Raw genomic sequence first — 22,678 nt, 5'->3', positions numbered from 1 at the left:
GCAGACCGACCGCCAGAGTTGAAGTCCGCTAAAGGTTCCCCCCCCCGCCTTCCCCGCCAGGACTGTCAGGGAAAATAGGAGCTTCTTGGTTTAATCGACGTAGTGCCACGGCGGAAAAGAGAAAACAGCCGCGCTGCTCCACTCGCAGTGGGGTTGGATTGGTTTTTTGTGACGGAGACTGAGGTGGCGGCGGCGGCTGGTGAGTCCTCAAGCGGGAATTCCGGGGCGCGCGGCTGGAAGGAAAGTGTGAGCGGGAGGGGGAAGAGGAAAGCGCCTCGCGCTGTATCCGGGCGGGAGGGGGGTCTCGTGGCCTCCTCACTTCTTGTGTTTTGTTTCCGTTTCTGCTCCGCGCGGCGCGAGTCTCATTTCCGTTTCGAGTTCAAACAACAAGGAGGCGCCGCCGCGGGTGACGGAGGAAGGCCTGGACCGGGGGAAGGATTTTCCCTTGGTGCCTCTTCGTCTTGGCAAGCTTTTGCCTTTTTTTCCTCGAATCATGGGGCGGGAAAGATCCCTGCGTCCTCTTCGTCTCCTCTTTTGGACATGGAAAAAGAGGCCTCGGGATTCCAGGCGAAAGCCAAGTTCCTTTGGCAGGCGCCTTTTTTTTCTCCACCCAGGGATAGGCTGATACGTTTTTTTTTTTTTTCTTTTCTGACAACGTTGTGCCCCGGAGACGGCAGCCTTTTCCCCTTCTTTTAATTTTAAACACGTTCTCGCCATCTCCGTGTTTGAAACGGTCTACTACTACATCATGGTAGAAGTCAATACACTACTTCGCAGTTTTCTTAGTCTGACTTGTCGGCTTATTTTAGTTACGTTCAACTGCTACAGCCGTATATTCTGTCGAAATGTGTGTAATTATTTCAGTGAGGAACAAGGGCCTTCTCGTGGATAGCCATAATTGGTAGCAAAAGTTAACTTTGTCAGTAAGTATATCGGCACTGTACATCCTATTTAAAGTGCAGTAAGGCTCCTTCGAAAACGAGAACTAAGGATAAATGACATGTATTTATTACGACAGATAACGGTTTATATTTGTTTTTTTATAATGTTTTATAGACAAGGATCTGTAGCATTGTTTCTTCACTGCAGCTGTTACTTGTAATTTTGATGAGGCAGGCTAGAAATAAACTTTACTCTTTTTGTGGAATTTCTTACTGCATGTGCATGTAAGATGAATCTTTTTTTTTAGAAAACCTCAATTTAATAAAGACCCAAGGAAGAGAACTGGTTTGGGGGCAACTAATCATTACTTTTATTTCTCTTTACAAATACTAAGTAAAACAGGATATAGATATAGAGGGAAGAAAGAATGTCAGGCTTTGAATATTATGCTCTCTTACTATTTCTTGATCAGCATGTCTACAATAATCGACCAATAATTCTTCATTGTAAGAAGCAAAGTAACATGCCCTTATTTTTAATTTAAAATGTTTAAGTCCAAAGCTTCCAATTTCATTATGCTCCCAAGAGCATCTTCCAGATGTCAGTAGTGAAATAATCCCACCCCATGGCTTAAAATGTTTGAGTTCTCATAGTAGACTGAATCATAAACTAGCCAGCTATATTTTAGCCAGCATGTTATGTACATTGAGAGAGATTGATTATTTTATGGTTCACTAGGAGTGTTGTGAACACAGCCAGTGATGCTCAAAAGAAAATGATACCATAGGAGGAGAAAAATTAAAGGACTGGTGTTGTTTCTTAAATTAATAATTCTTGTAAAGACTAGCTGAGCCAAACATTATTTGATAGCCTAATTATATCATATCCAATAGAGTTCCCCAAATGCTTGATCTTGTTTCTCTAATCTGCCTTTGCTCTGTATCTGGTGCTCTGTAGCTAGGATTCTTGGAAATTATTTTTTCCCCATTTTTGGGAAGCAAAACTGAATATTTTGAAATTGAAAGTAGTGCAAAATCACATTAATGTAGGACTGCAACATTTCCAACATGAAGGCAATAAGCTGGTGGAGTGGGAGGAATCCTCTGCCATGCCTTTTCCATGATTGCTTGGCCACCTTCTAAAACTGCCATGAGATCCAAGGAAAATATATATTTGGTTTAAACAACTGCAGACAATATTGTACCTTAATGTTCTAAAGTACCATTTTGTCTTTGAGATATAGCCCTAACTTTTAAAATGCATATTTTAATTGGCAAATGTATGCAGAGTAAAAATAACTCTTTTAAGTTAACAACATTCTAGTAAGTTGTATGGATTTCTTGGATTAGAGTGAATATAACATACTGCATGTTTCAGAAACTGATAGAAAAAAGATGGAAAATAACTTCAGTATCAGATGTGGTTAACATCAGCTGTTAAGATTATAGGTAATCTTCGACTTACAACTCATTTAGTGACTGTTTAAAGTTACAAAGGCACTGAAAAAAGTGAGTTATGACCATTGTTCATACAAACATTGTAGTGTCCCCATGGTCATGTAGTGTCCCCATGATCGAAATCTGTGGGAGAAGAGATTGTAAAATGAGGCAAAATTCACTTAGTAATGTCTTGCTTAGCAACAGAAATTTTGGGTTCAATTGTGGTCGTAACTTGATTACCTGTACAAGATTTCTAGAAGAGCCCGTGCTGTATTATCTTAAAAATAAATCCATAATATATGAGGTTATTAAAATATTGTGTATCTAAACAGTTTTAACACAGAAGTGATTTGTTTACTGTCTAAGTAATTTTCAAGACACTTCAGATTTGAAGGGCAAAAATGTACTTTAAAAATGCTTAAGTGTGTTTATGTAGCACTTGTCAACAATTTAAAGCAGCATTTTTATTTCTAATGGAATATTAGAATTATTATTATGAAACAATAATGGTTAATAATACTAGAATTATTATTCTAGTATTTATTATTATTATTATTATTAACTATTATTCCTTCCTAATAGTACTCAACAAAATGTATTCCTATCATGCATTCTTTATGCTACTACATATCTTTTTTTCAGTTTGTATGAAATAGTAACAATGCATGTTACATAAAATTAATTTGTTCTTGTGTTTGAATTTGCAGGCTATCTCTTAAAATATTTCAACCATGACTAAAAGAGAAGCAGAAGAACTAATAGAAATAGAAATTGATGGAACTGAAAAACAAGAGTGCACTGAAGAAAGGTATATAGAAAAGTTCAGTGGGACCCCTTACATGGTTATTTTTTATAGTTGTCTTTCTGATTAGTAAAGGAAGGTTAAATCCATTTGAACAATTCTTTTCATTTAAATTCTATGGAAATAATATTTTTCTTGACTTTAAGATGAAAATATATGAGTTTTTTTTGATGAAGGATAGAAAGCATAAATTTGTTTTTACTGTTCAAAGAACTTTTGATGCTTGCAACACGTTGAAGCAACAGATATTGCTTCTACCTCATCCTTTATTATTTTAGAGTACCATAGAAATTAAGTGGTTTATAAAATTGAAATAAAAATATCACATGAGCAGTATTTTCTTTAAAGCCAGAGTCCATATTACTTACAAAATAATTAATAAAAATATTTAATTGATAAAGTAACTATTCTTTTATATTTGTCAGTACAGAGTTACATGAAGTTGAGTTCAGTGGTGGGATTTTTATTGAGTTTGGCGAACTGGTTATGATCTGAGTCTCTACTCCTGTCCTTCCCGTCTCCAGTTTTTCCAAGTTTTTTTCAATCCCATGCTGAGGTTTTCTCTCTTGGCTCCTCCCTTCAGCCATTTGGGTCTTGCCACTCTCAAGCTCCTCAGGGTGATAGAGGAGGTTCTCCAAAGCACCAACTGAAGCTGACGCCCTGTTCCATGCCCAAGGGAGACCTCCGTCACTCTGCAAGAGCGCCCCCCCGCCTTTGCTTGTTGCCGCCATGCAGCAAGGTCTCCCTTGGGCATGGAACAGGGCGTCAGCTTCAGTCGCTGCTTGCAGGATGATGGAGGAGGTCTCCCTTGGGCTTCTCCCACTTTCTCCCTCCCTCCTCCTTTGAACAGCCCTTCACTCACTGCTTTTTCAGTCCGGGACTTGATGCAGAATGTGGATCTTTCCTGTTGTGCATCAAGTAAACTTTAAAGAAAGTTAAACAGTATGGCAGCAAAAATCCAGCACAGGGGGAAAAAATCTCATTTTTTTGAGATGTCAGACTACCGTAAATTCAGGTGCCTCCAATCCCCTTGGTTGCTGCAAAGCCAGATTGGAGTCCTCAGGCAACTCCTTCCAGCCCATTTTGGAACCAGTCTAAAAGCGAAGGGAATGGTTCCTACCCCTTCAGTTCCAAATTACCTCTGTACAGGGTCTGAACAAACTCTGGGACTGAAAAAGTAGCAACGGGAGTGAAGGGCTGTTCAGAGGAGGAGGAAGAAGGAGAAAGTGAGAGAAGTGACTACTGAACAGGCGAGGCGCGGGCGCGACAGGTGTCAGAGCATGGTAGGTCTGGTTGCGGGGGCTCTTCGGCATGGTAAACGGTTGCATGGGGCAGCTCCCCCCTGCCTTGTGGCAGTGGCACCCCCCTACCCCCCTACAGAGAATCGGTTGTTAAATTATTTGAATCCCACCACTGGTTGAGTTGATCTTTGATTCGAGTTCTTCATTAGTATTACAATACTAATCAAGAGTTTTGTGGAATACTGCTGCTAACCATCTGCCAGCACATTTTGATTTTTGCAAAGTAGGTAATCTGCTTGTGTCTTAACATGTTTCCCCGAAATTAAGACCCGGTCTTATATTTTTTTTCTCCAAAAGAGGCACTAGGTCTTAATTTCGGAGAATGTCTTACCTTAGGACCACCACAGCCAGGCCTCCCACACCCCAACATCTGTTACACCACTGTTTGATGTCTTCTGCGGCTGCTTGCCGCCACTTGTGGCCAGACACCATGAGGCAGATTGCGCCATTGCCGCTACTTATGGCAGGAGGCTGCATGGTGCTTTGCACTGTTTCTGCTGCTTGCAGCAGGATGCTGCGTGACTCTTTGGGCCGTTTCAGCAGTGGAAACGGCCTGAAGCGCCACGTGGCCGCCTGCCACAAGCAACTGAAATGGCATGAACAACGGAAGTGGCCCAAAGTGCTGCACGAACAGCGGAAGCGACCCGAAGCGCCATGCGGCATCCTGCCACGAGCAACAGAAATAGCACAATGAGCTACATAGTGCCCGGCTGCAAGTGGCTGCAGAAGAAGTCAAGTAGTGGCATGACAGGTGTTGGGGTGTGGGAGGCCTGGCTGTGGTGGTCCTACCGGTAAGGAAAACAGGGCACATGGGGCAGCTTCATCCCCCCTAACCCACCCTAGCTTGAATTTTAGGGGTGTGCCTCGCCCCAAAACTAGAGCTTAGTTTTGGAGTAGGGCTTACATGTATATTAGGCCCATCCCCAAAAATCAAGCTAGGGCTTACTATCGGGCTGGGTCTAACTTTCGGGGAAACACAATAGTATTCTCTTATTCCTGCTTATGTGACTTTTTAAAAAATAGCTGTTGCCTTAATCACATCCTTGTCCATCTTGAAGATTCTTTATAGAGATATAGAAATAACAGAAACATTTGATGATATCATGCTAAATATAAAAATCATGCTAAAAGTCTGATGATATCTTTGGGTAATTTGCCAAAAGATTACACCCCTTTCCCAAATTATCATGAATTCCAAAATCTTGCAATTAATTAAAAATGCATTTTATATGAAAAAGCTCCATTCAGGTCTGGTACTCAAAAAAGAAATTCTTGTTATAGTTTTTGCCTCATACCTAGTTTAATGGATTTCAGAATTTAGTTTAAAAATAAAATAGTTCCATTAAATAAATATCCATCTATGACCTTCATGTCATCAGTCATTTAATATTTGAAAGTGACATTGATTTATGTATTTACATATGAATTACCTATCTGTACTTCTCAATGTCCAATATTATAGAACTATTTAAAAATGTTCAAATCATGTTTAGGCTAACACGTTAAAAATCTATTCTAGAAACTGCCTTATTTTTTAATTCTTTCATTTCAGCATTGTTGAACAGACTTACACTACTGCAGAATTTGTAAGTCAGGCTATTGATATCAATGAACCAGTTGGAAATCTAAAGAAACTGCTGGAACCAAGACTTCAGTGTTCCTTAGAAGCCCATGAAATCTGTTTGCAAGATATACAGGTATAAACACAAATTGTTAAAGAGTTGTAAATAAGTATCAGTTTTAGAGTTAGTTCAATTTAGTAGTAAATCAATATAGATTTAGTCCAATATACACCAGTCAAACATAGATTAATATACACTTCTTTTGTACAACGTTTTTTTCAACCATTCTACTTACATTTTCCCTCATATCTGATACATTTATCAAACTAGTTGCTACCTTTTATATAAAAGTTTTTGAATTACTTAACGGAAAGTAAAGTTAATATTTATTTAGGAAAATAGAATATAATGTCAGGTATGACTATGAGAAAGCTAAAAACTTATAGCAAGTAATTTAGCCTACTTTAAATGTGAAATACTAAAGTTTGGAATATAGTCAGTATATGTTGAAGAAAGTTCTGGGTTCAGTGGTGGAAACAGATTGTTCTAGGATGCAAAACAAGCCTTTGATTATGAATACATCAGAAAAAAACAATAGAATTTTGATTTATTCTGATGAATCAAATATTTTTATGTATCTAAATGAGGGGAACAGAAAGTTGTATTTTTATTTAAATGAAAATGCAGGAATATCTAGCTTATAGAAAATAACAGTACAGTACTGTTCAGTATAAATGCTATTTTTAACAAACTTCCCAAAACAAAAATTATTCCATCCTGGGGTGGGGGGAGGGAGGGAACTATTTTAATCTGCAACAATTTTGACATTTTAAACATGATACTAACTGTGATTCTTGAGATATTGCCATATAATATAGAAGGGTGTATATTTGTATGTACACATACAAACATCTTCAAAAGAATATATTGATAGCTTTGTTATTTGTGATTGGGAAATAATGGTTTCACATGCTTACAAGTAGTCCTCAACTTATGACCACAGTTAAGCTTAAAATTTATGTTGCTAAGTGAGAGAGTTAAGTAAATTTTGCCCCATTTTATGACCTTTCGTGCTACAGCTTTTATGTGAATCACTACAGTTATTACGTTAGTAACACGATTAGTAAGTGAATCTGGCTTCCTCATTGATTTTGCTTATCAGAAGGTCACAAAATATGATCACATGATCCAAGGCACTGCAACCATCATAAATATGAACCAGATGCCAAAGTGTCTAAATTTTGATCATATACCATGGGGATGCTGCAACGATTGTAAGTGTGAAAAACAGTCATAAATCACTTTTTTCAGTGTTGTAATTTTGAATAGTCCCTAAATGAATGGTTGTAAGTTGAAAACTATGTGTTTGTAAAGTCAATTTTTAAATTTATAAAAAAGGTTCACATTGATAGTTATGAATTGTTGACTTCAACATTTTTCTGAATTTCCTTTAATTATCAAGCTGGATCCAGACCGTAGTTTGTTTGATCAAGGTGTCAAAACAGATGGAACTGTGCAGCTTAGTGTCCAAGTAATATCGAGGCAAGGTAAATTATTAAGGCTTATCTAATCAAAAATAGATTTTTGATGTGAAATGATATAAATAAAAAGACAAAGTGGTGGAGGGAACAGGAGAATACCATTGAAAGAATCATGATGCATCATTACTTTCTCACTTGCTTTCCTTTACCTTGTTTCATGAGATATATAATATAACTTTGAAAAGACTGAAATGAAATCCTTTGCTAATTAGTTCATATAGAAATTTTTTTTAGTGAAACTTACTGTTATGGAGAATAATGGCTAATAACTTTTTCAGCACATGATTTTTAAAACTAAAACTACATTTAAAAAGGCAATCTTACAATCCTGTTCATTATGTTAATATTATGTTTAGATATCATACTGTTTCATTATTTATAAATACTATGTTTGTATATTCATTTTCCTTTTCTGTATATAGGAATGGACCCAAAGTTAAACATTCTTGAAATTGTAAAACCGGTTGAAACAGTTGAGGTAGTCATTGATCCAGATGCCCATCATACTGAAACTGAAGCACACCTTGTTGAAGAAACTCAAGTAATAACATTAGATGGAACTAAACATATTACCACCATATCTGATGAAACATCAGAACAAGTAACTCGATGGGCTGCAGCATTAGAAGGGTACCGTAAAGAACAAGAACGCTTAGGAATCCCGTATGGTAAGACATTGTATCATTAAATGATAAGAATTAGGGGTATATAAAATCCAGGTAGCATTAACAACTCGCTAAAAGAATGCAAATAAACAGCTGTCTGCAAGGAGTATAAATCTTTCCATTTGACACCATCCAGTCAGAGCTGAAGAAGCTTCTTGGATGAGAAGCGAAAAGTCTTCAGAGAAAAACAAGAAAGGCCAGTTGCCTCATGAAAAAAAAATATCTTTGGTATAACTATGACCTAGATCAGGGCTTTTCAACCTTTTCACCCATTGTACCACTTTTAGGATAAGGCAATATCCGAGTACTATCATTCGCCCGGCAAGGTGTCAAAAACATGACCCTCCCCTCAAAAAAGGAAAAAAATGATAAAGTACAGGTAGTCCTCGACTTACAACAATTCATTTAGTGACTGTTCGAAGTTACAAAGGCACTGAAAAAAGCAAATTATGATCATTTTTCACACTTAATGCTGTTGCAGCATTAAGTGAAAAATGATGATAATTTGCTTTTTTCTGTTGAAGCATTCTCAGGGTCATGTGATTTACATTTGGATGCTTGGCAACTGATTCATACTTTATGACGATCACAGTGTCCCAGGGTCATGTGATCACCTTTTGCAACTTTTTGACAAGCGAAGTCAATGGCCGGGGGGGGGCGTGGCCAGCTGATCACTCAAGTTGCAGGGTGCCTGTGGGGAGTGCGGGCAGGGATGGGATCTGAGTCTCTGGTGGAGGGAGGGTGGGACAGGCATGGGCACCTTCCTTTCCTCTCTCTCTCCCATTGTCCCTTCTTCCTTTCTTCCTTCCCTCCCTCCCTTCCATTGTCCCTCCTTACCTTCCTCCTCTCTTTGTCCCTTCCCTCCCTCCCTCCCTCCCTCCCATTGTCCAGTGCTATGGGAGTGGGAAGGGCATAAAAGAGCCCGGAGGAGGCAATTGGAGTTTGGCCGCCGCTGCTGCCACTGTTGCTGAGCCAGACGTCTGTGCGACGGCGGCGGCTGTGGTTCCTGCCTGCTGCTTCTCTGGCTGCTTCCTCTGAAAACGAGTGGCCCAGCACAGCCACTGTTCTTCTGCAGGGGGAGGAGAGCATAGACAGCAGAGGAGCACATGGGGGTGGGGAAAGAGCCGCGGCTGTCAGACTCCCTCTGGTGCATTGCATACGGCTGCAGCTGGAGAAAAGCAGCAAGCAGGGAAGCGGCTCATTCATTGCTGCAGCCGCAGCCCAGAGCCACACACAGCCCCGGGCATTTCTTTTATGGGCACGGCGGAGCCTCAGCACCAGGCTGGACCCCGGGAGGCTCCTCAGTGCCGAGCTGAAATGCAGCTGCAGCAGCTCCAGCCTCACCCCGGGTGCAAAGGGGTGCTTTTCGGGCTCCAACCCCATCGCTGCACTGACCTGCGGGCGAAAACAGGCCTTGCTCTCCAGACGAGAGCCGAGCCCAGTGACCGGAGGGCAGCCATGAGAGCAGCGGTAAGAGCGGGTGGGGCCTTACTGAGGAGGGCCGCCCCATGCTCTCTAACGGTGGTTGGAGCGACAACGCGCAGCTGCCAATCCCGCCTGCTCAGCTTGTCTATTCTTATTCCCCCCTCCCAAAAGGTGGTGCTGTAAACTTTACAGCTTTCTGCAAGCGAGATGAGCAGGAGCATGAGATCGACGTTTCTGAGCACACGCCGATTCGTGCCCCTGCCCATCTCGCTCGCTTGCCGGGGCCCACAATCTGCCTGGCCTTCCCTCTGCCTGCTTTGCGCAGCTCCTCCTGGGCCCCCTGTGCCTGCCGTTAACCCTCCCGCTGTCATGCAGGGTAAGGTTGGCGCCCCCGCCCAGATGCCCTTGCCTCCCCCAAGCATTTTTTGCACTCCCTTTCTCCTTTTGCTTCTCTGCCTTCGCCACGTGTTTGTGGGTAAAAAAGAAAAAAAATCCATGAGACTTTCTAACTTCTCGCAAGAAGTTAAAAAGTCTCATGGAACTTTTTTTTTTTTTTTGTCTCACAAACACATGAAGGCTGAGAAGGACAGGAGAAAGGGAATGCTGCTGAAAGCAGGTGAGTAAAAAACACTTGGAGGTGGGGGCGGGGGGGGGGACCCAGGCAATGCGTCGCACAGCTCCAATGGAATCTCCACTGAAGACTGAGTCTGCCTGCTCCCCCCAAGGCCGCCGCCAATCAGCTGGAGCTGCGTGCTTTGATCCTGGGCTCTCAGTAGGACCCAGGCAAAATGCAGTTCCAGCTGACTTTGCCACAAGCCTGTGCGGCGCTGCTGCCGCTTCACCTCATTTACTTTTACACTTTTTTAACATTTTTTTTTACATTTTTTTTCAACCTGTCCTACGCGTACCAGCAGCTAGGTGCTCGCGTACCACTGGTGGTACGCGTATCACCGGTTGAAAAGCCCTGATCTAGAAGTAAACCTTCTAGAGCAGGGGTCCCTAACCCCCGGTCCGTGGATCAGTACTGCCAGCAACCTGTCCACACAAACAAGCAAAGCCCCATCTGCGAGATGTAAGCAGCACATAAAACCACGCACCCTCTGGTCAGCCGAAAAATCTTTCTCCACAGAACCGGTCCCTGATGCCCAAAAGGTTGGGGACCTCTGTTCTAGAACATGCCATTTTAGACTACGCCTAAATCATGAACCATTTGTGTTATGAGAAATTTATTTCTGTAAAATTACTCAACCACTCCTTCAAAGTCCAGGTTGGTACATTATGGTAAAAGAGTGGAACATTCTGGGGAATGCTGAAATGTTATGGCTCTGCATGTAACTCTTAAAACAAATTATTTTTTGGAATATCACTTTGATCTTCCCATTTTATCCATTGCAAGTATTGTTTACCTTTATGTATTTTATAACTTTAAAAATGAAGTTCAGTTATTGTATAACAAGTTGCCGTAGACGGAATCAAACATTGTTTTGTCTATTTAGTTCAGCGTTTCTCAACGTTTGTGTGACGGCGACCCCCGTTACAGGGACGCGCCGCGCATGCGCGGCGCCGCCCCCATGCACAGCGCACATGCGCGGCGCCGCCCCCTGAGGGGGGGAAATGGCGGATCGCGTTGTTTGGCGACCCCCGTAAAATGGTCGTTCGACCCCAAATGGGGTCGCGACCCATAGGTTGAGAACCGCTGATTTAGTTACTATCAACAGATAGGAGTTTTTATAGCCTGTCTGGATATGCAACAATTGAATTTGGGGCTTGCAAATTAAAAATGTGTTATGATACTGAATTTTATTTACTATCAGCTACAATATCTATTGAAAACATATAGTGAATAGCATTACAAGCAGTCCTTGACTTATGACTATTTGCTCAGTGACCATTCAAAGATACAATGGTACTGAACAAAGAGATTTAGAACTGGTTGTTAAAGTTGTGGTTGTTACAGCACCCATGCCGTCATGAGATCACAATTTGGGCACTTGGCAAACTTTTTATGATTGGTTACCTAGTACCACGCAATCACTTGATTGCCCTTTGCAACCTTTCCTGCTGACTCCTTCTGAAAGTTAGTGGGGAAGCCAGGAGGGAAGATTGCAAGTTGCTAGTTCCTCACCTGTACACCCACCCTAGTACCTCAGGCTCACACTGTTCTGGATCACTCACACAATTTTGTTGTAAAGTTTTTCTTTCCTAAGGCTGATGATTCTGATGATAAATTCCAAATGATTCTGAAAGAAATTGCAATTGTAATTAATAATGTATTAGAATTGAGCCTACTAATTCTCAGTTACTTCTGCTCATGACAATATTGCTAGAATTTTATGATGACTTAATTATTTTTGCAGAATGTGCCTTATATAGAATATGTCATATTTCAGCATTGGGAAAAATGAATTCTTTGTATTTTCCTAGATCCAGTACAGTGGTCAACTGACCAGGTACTGCACTGGGTTGTATGGGTGATGAAGGAATTCAGCATGACAGACATTGACCTCAATACTCTTAGCATTCCGGGAAGAGAGCTGTGTAGCCTCAGCCAAGAAGATTTCTTCCAAAGAGTCCCTCGGGGAGAAATCCTTTGGAGCCATCTGGAACTTCTTCGAAAATGTATGTGCATTTTCTTAGCAAGTATGTTTTTAAAAAATAATAAATAAAATATTTTACATTGTGGATGTTCTACTTTTCACACAATGTATGCATGAAATGTGAATTTAAATACTATTTAGTTATGTGAAATTATAATCCATTTCTATCCTTGCAGTTTTTAGAAAAGAAATCTTAGTATCATTTGAAAGATATGATACTATAAAACAGTACAATTATTTTACTTTTGAAATGTCAGTGCTTATGTTTTTCTATTTAATAAAACAATTTTGTACAAATTTTAAAAGATTTCAGTCTGCCTCTAAAAGATAAGCAGATGTTTCAAATGCACAATTTTCTATAACATTATGGATATCCAATATATTTTATATATTTTTATTTATGTATATTGCTCCAGGTGAAATTGACTTTAAGCAGCATATATCCAGCCTTCGTAAATTAAATTCAAAACATACAGTAAGCAATAGAATAACATAGCTACCACAGTTCATAAAATAGCAACATATAAACAACAGGACCTGTGAATCTAATCCATTCACATCCACCAAACATAAAATAGCTGTTGTTGCAAAAAGAGTAGATCATACAGTACCACTTTCCAAGGCCTGGTGAAAAAGTCATTTTTGCGTGGTCTTCCCAAAAGTCATTGTGTGTGTGGTATGTTTGGATATCCAGTCAAGTGCTGTTCGGTAGAGGAAGGTCAGTGACTGAGAATGCCTGTCTCTGTGATGCCTAAAGATGGCTGTCCTGTATCAAATAAACATTAAATTAGCCACCTGACTAAATATTATTTGACAGGTAGATACTATTGGGAATCTAGCTAATATCCCTCTCCTCAACCATACAAAGTTAAATAAATCCATCTCACCCCTCAGTGTCACTCTTTAACAAAAACATATCCATTCATTGATGGGCAAATTGGCTGGTAAGATACTCTTCTGGGATATCAATAGCAGCTGAAGGGAGAGAGGAAAGGCACTGTGATACAGGGGGATAGTCAGGCCTGTAGAATATGTAGAATATGTATTATGGAGTATCAGCAGTAATAATAGCTCTGAGAAGAGGCTGGTAGGATGGAAGGGCAGATACCCTGTGCTGGCACCTTGGCTATGGCTATGGTGATAGCTGAGAGCATGAGTAAAAATACTGAAAATAAGGGAGGCAGAGGTATGGTGGGATATGTGTGCTGGGATATTGCCTGAGAAAACAGGGAAGGGAAAGTTAAGAAGGAAGGCTAGTGGGATTTGCCACTCGTGAGAGCTTTAGAGGGGGTAAAGGGAGAAATTCTTCCCAACCTTGCTCTGTTTGCTCTACCTAGATTTTCTTTTTTCTTTTTTGTTTAAAACTCAGAATAATAAAAGCATTGGGGTTTCTTTCAGTCCTGCCAAACTGGCTGATCTGAAACACTTTTTCAGAACACACAGAATATAATGAATTCTTCTGGCTTCAAACAAAATAAAATCCATTTTGTCCTACCTTCAGTTTATAATACTGTACCTAAAATTTTCACGTTCTTTTTATATTGTTCCTTGTTTATCAAACTGCAATAACATTTTCTTATGGCAAAACTTTGTCTTTATTATGTATTGCAGATGTACTAGCTAGCCAGGAACATTCTGGAGAAATAGCGACAGTTACTATTGATCAACGTAAGTTGTCATTCTTTGAATGCTTATGAAAGAAAAATATTTTAATCAGGGACTTAAACTGTAAAAACAGAAACAACTTTTATAAAAGTTAAATTTGCAATTTAAAGTATCTGTAATTAAATTAAATTGATTTTTTTTTACTGAGAAAAGATCATTCTGCTAGATACATTCAGGTTTTTATACTTGGATTAAAATGATGTTACTACTGAACAACTTAGTTAATACTTGATTTATATCCCCCTTCCAAAAATAACTTAATTGTAAAGAGTATTTTATGAGCCTATTGCCAGATCCAGAACCAACAGCCTCCAGGTATAGGTTCAGGCTTTTCTTTAGATCTCTGATTTCACCTTGGGTGTTAACAGCTCATTTGAAGTAATGGATGACTTCTCCAAGAAGCTTACTATAGATGTTAATGAATTAACTTCTGTGAGTTGTTGGGAAAAGAGAAGGAGGAAGGAGCATTACATATGTTTACCACCTTGAGTTATTTGTAAAAATAATAAAGGCAGGAAATAAATAAACAAACACATACATAAATATTGAGGGAGTTAGGAAAAGCTATGGGCTCATATTGGAGTAAGTAAGGCCTTTAGTTCTATTTCTCCTTAAATGTAAACTGAAACTACCTACTCAGGAGTAGAACCACTACAAAACAATGTCTCCAACTCCCATTCACTTCAGGCAGCCCAGTAATAACATCAGTAATAGAGATTCAGTAGGACCAAGAGCTTCATGCAGATCCTGATGGCCATCATCAAGAATGACAAACTCCATTTTCATCCCATGATAGAATCAGAATTTTAACTGACAGAAATACAGAAAATCCATTTTTCTAGGACTGCAGGAACAGCCATGATTGCTTTCTCAAAAAGTTTCTCCAAAAAGGCAAAGTTGAAGCAAGGTGGAAGTTATCAAGTTGAGTCCAGGGAGGGCTTCTTCAAAAGGGAATTCAACATTATTTTCAAAGAAACATTTATAATTTCCCTGATCCAACAGTTCACACTCTGTCTACCCAAAGGAACCAAGCAAAGCATGGAAATAGGCCATAGTGGTAGAACTCACTCTCAGAGAACTCTATCTGCTTCCTCAGTAAGTTCAAAAGAATCTTGTCTGAATGAGAGTGAACAAGGATCAAGTCTGGTTAGTATTTGGATGAGACCTACAAGGGATTAACAGAGTTGTAGGCTGGACTGAAAAGTTGGAAAAACTTCCATGAAGTGTTTTGTGGCAAATGGCTTTGTTTCTAAGAAGATTACATGGATATGCCCATAAAGTTATCAGGAGCTAAGCTCTATTTGAAATCCACTTTGTATTTTCTCATAAATGTTTCAATTTAAGTTCCATTTTTAGTTTACATGTAGAATATAGGTTACATATATAACGGTTAGGTTAGGTTACTGGTTCATTATATATTCCTTTTTTTCATTATAGCATGTTAAGCAGAATATTATGCATTGCTTATTAAAAATTTCTAATATCCTGAGAGGTCTTCTCTGTTATTGTTGGAAATAGCAGTTTTTAATGTGTTTTGTTATTTGTAAATTTATTGTCTCATGCCTTGTCCTCTATAGCTGTGCAAATTATTCCAGCTTCAGTTCAGCCTTCTACTCCAACCACCATTAAAGTAATTAATAGTAGTGCAAAGACAGCAAAAGTACAAAGAGCTCCAAGGATTTCAGGGGAAGATAGAAGTTCACCTGGTAACAGAACAGGTATTTTTTTTTTTCTAAAAGCAAATCTTTTAATTATTATTCTAAAGAAAGACAATGATTTTAAAGTTAAGCAAAGTACGTTGCCAAGCATTTGTGAAAACAAATCTAAAAAATGAAGTATAATTTCTGGAAATATAAAACTATATAAAGACACACCTTGTATTTCATTGCTCTTGTATTTTAAAGTTTTCCATGTGTATTTGGTTGAGAAATTAGATATTTTCTCCAGTAAAGAGAAAACATCAGTTTAAGGACTGAATTATTTATTTATGAATTATGATTTTTTTATGGTTTCCCCCAAAATTGTTGTTTGAAGTAATTTAGCCACTTTTATTTTTTTTAAAAAAAAATGTTAGTGACTCTTTCAGAAGGTTTCAGTCCCAAGGATGTTTAATCATATCTCATTAAATTTATGTTTATATTTTGATGCAAGACTCTTCAAGAATTTTCTTGATACCTATATTCCAAAGAAAAAGTAGGAGAGCCATGTTAATCTATGGCAACAAAAAAAATCAGGAGTCTGGTGGCACCTTCCCAACTAACACATTTTATTAAAATGTATAAACTTTCATGAAGTGATTGGTTACAAACAGCACTAAGCACTTTGCTTAAGAAACTTTGTCAGTTGGGATTAGAATGCAGCACTTCACAAATAGTATACATTAGCATTAACTAAAATGAATTAGAATTAACTAAAATATTAAAAACCAAGCTTTTGAATTAAGAAATATTTTAATTGAGGTAGCTCAGTCTTCTTCAAGCTGCCTGATATCCAGAAATGTGAGTATCTATCTATTCCTATGATATTTAGCAATGGTGATGTCAGAGAAGTTAGTTCTCACTTGTGGAGCATGCCCAAATTATGGGAGGCTTATATAAATTGTAAAAATATTTAGGCATATTTTATATTTGAATTCTAACCTGTAGAATTTTAATAAGCAGAAAGCTTGGTCTCTTTCACATTTTAGTTGATCTTAAATCTTGATGAAGATTTCCTATTGTTACATTAATTTCTTCTTTTTAAATAGATTACAGATAGTCTTTGCTTGCTGACTGCTCTTTCAGTGACTGTTCAAAGTTGTGATGGTGCAAAAAGGAGATATGTGACTGGTCCTCAAAGATGTAGTTAGCATCGCATCCCCAAAGACATGTGATTGTGATTTAAGCACCTGGCAACCAGTATACTTTATGATGGTCACAGTGTTCCACAGTGACATGATTGCTATTTGCAACCTTCACAGCTGGCTTCCAACAGGCAAAGTCAATGGGAAAGCTGGAAGGAAGCAATCACAATCACATGATATTATGCTTAATAACTATAGGTGCTTTGCTTAATGACTGCAGCCAGAACTGATTAAATTTTGGAGTGGTCACATGACATTTAACTGATTGCATTGCTTAGCAACAGAGTTGCCAGTTCCAGTTGTGGTTGGTAAGCAAGGATTACCTATACAGTTACCTAAATTTTATATCTTTACTATTTTATTCCGCTCTTTTGCTTGCTTTAACTTTATAGATAGATGAAAATACTTAATATATATATATTTGCATATTAATCATCATAGGAAACAATGGTCAGATCCAGTTATGGCAATTCTTGCTTGAGCTTCTGACTGATAAAGATGCCCGAGATTGCATTTCATGGGTTGGTGACGAAGGAGAGTTTAAACTAAATCAACCAGAACTAGTTGCCCAGAAATGGGGACAACGTAAAAATAAACCTACAATGAATTATGAAAAGCTCAGTCGTGCTTTACGGTAAGTTAAAAAATGTGATTGAATTTATAGCGTTATTACATTGCTTTTCAGCTGAAAGTTCTAGAATAATAGACATGATCCATAAAAGCTTTACAGGCCCCATCTATAATCCTATAATATAAGCAGCAAAATGAAGAAAAACCTAAGTTGGATTCAGTTTTCAAAATTAAATGATTAATTAATATCAAAATGGTTAAAGTAGAGGAGGAGTCTGTTGGAGCTGACTATTCAGCAAAGCTTTCTTAGCTACTTTCCATCTCTTTTATCTTCATGAGAATTGTGAGGAGGGGCTGTTAGGCATTTTCACAAATTCCTTTCTAGGGTTAGGCTCTAAGTTTTGTTCATCTGATTCTTGCCTTGATAGCTGATCTTCCCTCTGATCTTCAACACTTTCCTTTTTAGTCACTGGAGTAGTTTATAAAATATAAATAATTAACGTTAAAATAAAAACCAAGGAAAGAAAAATCATAGAAATAACAGTGAAATTATTAATACCTAAGTTGAGAAACAAAAAATCAGTTAAACACTATACAGCAGGGGTGTCAAACTGCCAGCCCACTGGCCGGTTTTATCATACCGAAGTTGCACCCACCCCATTGCCGGCAATGCAAAAAGCGTTGTGATACATCGCGACATGTCACGTGACGTGGCGAGTTTGACACCCGTGCTATACAGCAAAAAGTACATCATAAACCACGCTGCCATACAGCCTCCTTTAAAAAAAGGCTTTCCTAAAGCCCAACATAGTGTAGGAAAACTCTTTGGACTTCAGGTCAGGAGAAAAGTGGTTCCAGAAGGCAGAGATATCCACATAAAAATATGTGGTACACCCTATGTGTAAACCATGTATTCTGTAATAAAGTACTTTTTTCCGTTTTTAGTGGAGTTTTCAGTCTTCCATCTTCAATTGGTGTCATTTATACTTTCAAATTACACTATAATGGCAAAAGGAAAATGTTTTTCTAATATTGTAAAATCTTTTTATGTTTCTTTCAACTAAAAAGCTTCTAATTCTATTGCTCATTATGAAAATACTCCTAATACATGGCTTGTTTGTTTCAAATGTTTATTTACTTGTCTGCAAACTTGCTTATAGGCTGCTTCAATCAAAATTAATTCCGACATGATTTCCCTCAGTTAAAACAAAGGAAGTAGTTTATAGAAATGCCACATATGTTTTTTAAAAAAAATAGTGTTTGGGATCAATCTTTTTGCTAACTTAAAGGATTTAGTTGTGCTAAATGCTTTAGGGTGGCCTTTTTTTCCCCGTCAGATTTTATACATCCACTGTTTTCTGTTTCTCCCAAATATTCTCCAGTCTGAACACTGGATATTTCATGATGCCAGTACATATGAGGATGCACAGAAATAACATAGATGATTTGAATCATGCAGTCTGTGCTTTAATGTTGTATGTTCTAGCTGCAGCATTTAATAATTCGATAGCGATATGTAGGAAATCATAGTTCTGGCAGCTATAAAGGCTGGTTAAGTTCAAATTTAAATGAAATGAAGATTACCTAACATGATATGGGTGAGCTTCTCTTAATATTTTATATCACCTGCATCTCTGCTTTATAGTTTCTGAATTGGCACAGATTTTGTGGGAATCAAAGAAAAAAAGATAACCCATTCTATTGCAAAAGCCTAGATTTCACAAATTTTAAAAAATGGGCCAGGTTCAATTACTTTTCATTGTCTTCTTGTTGCATTTCCTTTCCTCAATGAAGGTATTACTACGATGGTGACATGATCTGCAAAGTACAAGGCAAAAGGTTTGTATACAAGTTTGTGTGTGACTTGAAGACTCTAATTGGGTACAGTGCAGCAGAACTGAATCGATTGGTGACAGAATGCGAACAAAAGAAACTGGCAAAGATGCAACTGCATGGGATTACACAACCGGTCACAGCAGTTGCATTGGCTACAGCATCTCTGCAAACAGAAAAAGAGAACTGAGGACTAGGACCTAAAAACTTGACAGCATTCTTTTACACTTAGCAGTTTCTGGTTTTAAAATTAGAACTGCATCTATTAATTGGCAGTTCAATACGATGCATGATTTTCTACAAGAACGCTCATAAATTTGGGTCTTTTTCACTTAAAGATGTATTTCATGAATGTTAAGGGCACACCACAAATTCTACAATATGAAGACATACTGGTTCTAGTAAAGAGGTTGGGAATTATAAGGACATTGAAGAACTGTTAGTATTATATTGTGCTCCATTGCTTATTTTTTCAGAGCTTAAAGTGAAGCAGTCACATAATATAGAAGTCAGATCTTTTTTTAAATTTTGTTCTCTGCACTTCTGATGCTATGTTAATAAATTTCTAAAATTACAAGTTTCTGTTAGCTATGCTCATAACTTTAAGCATGATAGATTGTAAGGAAAACATTGATATAAAGGTGATTTCTTTGCCCCTTAGCAAGAAAAAAGGTAACTGCTCAAAAGAGAAATCCAAATTTAGCTCCAATAAACCAATTATGAATATTTTAATATCTGTAGATAAATGTGAGGAAAATGCTTAACTATCTTGAGAAAATTTGTTAAGCTTAATGTTTGGCACAAAAAGATTTCCACATTTTTATTGTAGGTATTAAACACTTGAAATTTGTCTCTCATCCAAAGAATAAATTTGCTTTCTTTAATCTACACTGCAGAGTATATCAGCTGTTTTTTTGCTTTTATATTTGCACGTAATTGTTTTTCAGCTGAAGACTTAAGTTAATCACAGAAAGAAACTCCTTGTTGAATAACAGAATTAAAGAATGGAGTTTGATTTCCCTAAGTCATATAAATGTTTGTGTTAAAAAAAATTAAAAAAAATACTTTCTTTAAATTACTTGATTTCCAAGCTTTGTTTTAATGCTTTGGAAATAAAATAATTATAGAATTATTGAAAAAAGCAATAGTCCTGGAAATTGAAAATATTTTTAAAAATTATACCCAGTTGAAATCCAGAAATGCTGACAATAGTGCACTGTTTGTACTTGTGTTTTCTTTATTTTTTTTTTACTTATAAAACCTGGGAATCACATTCATGGGTATATTTACTCTTGGTTTATTTGGTATCAATATTATGAATTAAGGCCCTTAAACGTTATGGTTCACTTAATCCAAAATGTAGTCAACTTAAATAGGATCTTTATCCTTTATCAACAATTCACTCATGTTTCCATTAAAAGCAGTGGTCATTACAATATGGCTTAGTTCTAAGAACCCTAGTCTTAGAGATGCTGTTACTTTAACAGGTCCACTAGTTTCTAAAGTATATTTCATGGTTTTATTTACTCATTTTCAAGTTACTAAAAAAATATACAGGAATATATTGTAGTGTTTAAGGATCATTTTGGGCAAAGAAAGCATGTAGTAATCTTGTGGCCAGTTAAATCCCCTCACTCTGATGTGTAGCAAATACAAAATATTTTAAATTCTATTAATATTTTTTTATTTTTCCTTTTTCTTCCCCAATCTGTACAATAATTATAAAGAATTGTTCATTTGAAATATATATCAAGAATTCATGTTTTGTTTTCATAAGAACAAAAAAATGATAGTGTCACTCTTTCTATGCCAAAATAAGATTTAGGATTGTTACTGCATAACAAGCAACATAGCTCAGATTACTCATTCATATTTATAAGTCTGTTCATTTTGACTCAGATTACTCTGATCACAAGTTAGTTAATGCTATTATAGCTATTCTCTCAGCTATGCATACACTAGAATAAGCCATAGTAAGTAACATGACATATGGCCTCTTTTTTATATACATCGATTTTTTTTCAGAATTTAAAATTTTCATTGTATTTTTTTAGACGTTTGCTGCACTTGTTACATTTGTTCCAGTTTATAGCGCTGATTTATGTTAAGCCTTGCTTATAACAGAACCAAGGAAAGGATAAAAAAAAGTTAGAAATATTTTGTTGTATTTCTTGTGAGGGACAATCTGTGACTAATTTGAGGTCTTCAGTACAAGGGTATGGAATATTATATGTGAAATGGCATTGTGTGGCTGTCAGAAGAATAATATAGATCGTATATTCCCAAATTTTTGTAAAATAGAGGGTTTGCATACATTTTTACTCTTCAAGGACATGTGCTCTAAAATTATGTATTTCCTTTTGTGTTGAATGTTTTGGTAATTTTACATGAAACAATTATTTTCTATTTTTACGCTAAAATATTTGTGCATAAAATTGTCAATATAGTAAAAGTAAAAAATAAAATAAAATTTTACACAGCAGTTTTGGTTTTATGTCCAAATATGAATTATTCATAGTTTTTGTAGGTCTGCACCCTAAACATTCTGGAACTATGATACTGATTGCTTTAGATCTGTTGTCACATAATCAAGAGACTTGGGCCCTTGAACTACATTAGTTCAAAACTAGCAGAAACATAATCAAGAGATTTGGGCCCTTGAACTACATTAGTTCAAAACTACAAGAAAGATTTTTCTTACGATTGTTTTAATTGGAAACTTTCTTTCACAAAACAATATTGTTCTTTAAACAATAAATGTACTAGATTAAAATATGAAACTGTTTGATCTAAAATGGCTTTTACATATTTTTATACATTTTTTTTACAAAAACATGCTTAAAACAATTCATTGTTGGACAATTAATAGGCTTTTTTATAAAATGCATTTTAGTTAATGTGATTAAATGTTCTTACTGCACTACTTGTATGCTGAGTGATTAGTATTAATCCAAACAGTAAGCTCTTAATATTAACTTCTGTCCCCACAGGGGAATCAATATATAGAAATATACATTAATAATATAAGTTTAGTCTTTTGTAATTGTAATAGAACTGAGAGATACAGAATAGACAAGTCTCATGAAATTATGAAAGTGCTGAATTTTTGCAAATATAGGCTCTAATCACAATTAAACCACTGTAGGAGAAATTTCCTCCAGTTGATTATGGTGTGAAGCATGGTTAGATAGCTACTTACATTTAGTAAAATCAACGGGAATAGAATACTTAATTTCCAGACTCCTAGTCTGGAAGCAAAAGGTTATCAAAATTTTTAACTAATATGCATCCTTCTAAAAAAGTAGTGCCCATTCCAATTATGATTGTGAGCAAATTAGCAGTGAGCAATTTTGGCTCAAAGGCTGCAAATTGAATTAATTTCCTTCCACTGCTTTTAATGCTACAATGCTGAGTAGCTTGAGAACTGTACTTGTATATAAGTATACATTTAAGGAAAATAAAATTTACAAATTTTACAAGTGGCAGGGATAGGTGGCTGTAAAGAAGAAGGGGCTGAGCATATCATAGATTACTAATTGGTGTGTGATTATTAC

The 22,678-nt window shown here is 37.2% G+C and overlaps 1 protein-coding gene across 2 annotated transcripts; it reads left to right on the top strand.

The window, feature by feature from the left end:
- Positions 1-60: 60 nt before the first annotated feature.
- GABPA (GA binding protein transcription factor subunit alpha) lies at positions 61-21,606 on the top strand. 2 transcript variants are annotated; one of them, XM_039357766.1, is made up of 10 exons: positions 61-199; positions 3,029-3,129; positions 5,977-6,121; positions 7,449-7,533; positions 7,950-8,195; positions 12,042-12,236; positions 13,826-13,882; positions 15,457-15,597; positions 17,163-17,355; positions 19,086-21,606. In XM_039357766.1, exons 2-10 carry the CDS (start codon positions 3,053-3,055, stop codon positions 19,312-19,314), a joined length of 1,368 nt encoding a protein of 455 aa, XP_039213700.1. In that variant the 5' UTR covers positions 61-199; positions 3,029-3,052; the 3' UTR covers positions 19,315-21,606. The 2 variants fall into 2 exon arrangements, with proteins under 2 accessions (XP_039213700.1, XP_039213701.1); XM_039357767.1 differs by lacking the exon at positions 61-199 and adding an exon at positions 360-923.
- The last annotated feature ends 1,072 nt before the right edge of the window (positions 21,607-22,678 follow it).

This window comes from Crotalus tigris, unplaced genomic scaffold (assembly GCF_016545835.1).
Source record: "Crotalus tigris isolate CLP2741 ecotype Arizona unplaced genomic scaffold, ASM1654583v1 scf7180000018944.1027768, whole genome shotgun sequence".
In the NCBI taxonomy this organism is placed as follows: Eukaryota; Metazoa; Chordata; class Lepidosauria; order Squamata; family Viperidae; genus Crotalus; species Crotalus tigris.
This window is presented reverse-complemented; position numbering and strand designations above follow the sequence as displayed.

Bases quoted from the DNA above. Each gene is read 5' to 3' on its own strand.
- GABPA (XM_039357766.1), top strand. From the start codon at position 3,053: ATGACTAAAAGAGAAGCAGAAGAACTAATAGAAATAGAAATTGATGGA. The intron at 8,196-12,041 runs GTAAGACATTGT...GTATTTTCCTAG, and splicing joins ACGCTTAGGAATCCCGTATG to ATCCAGTACAGTGGTCAACT. The intron at 13,883-15,456 runs GTAAGTTGTCAT...TGTCCTCTATAG, and splicing joins GACAGTTACTATTGATCAAC to CTGTGCAAATTATTCCAGCT.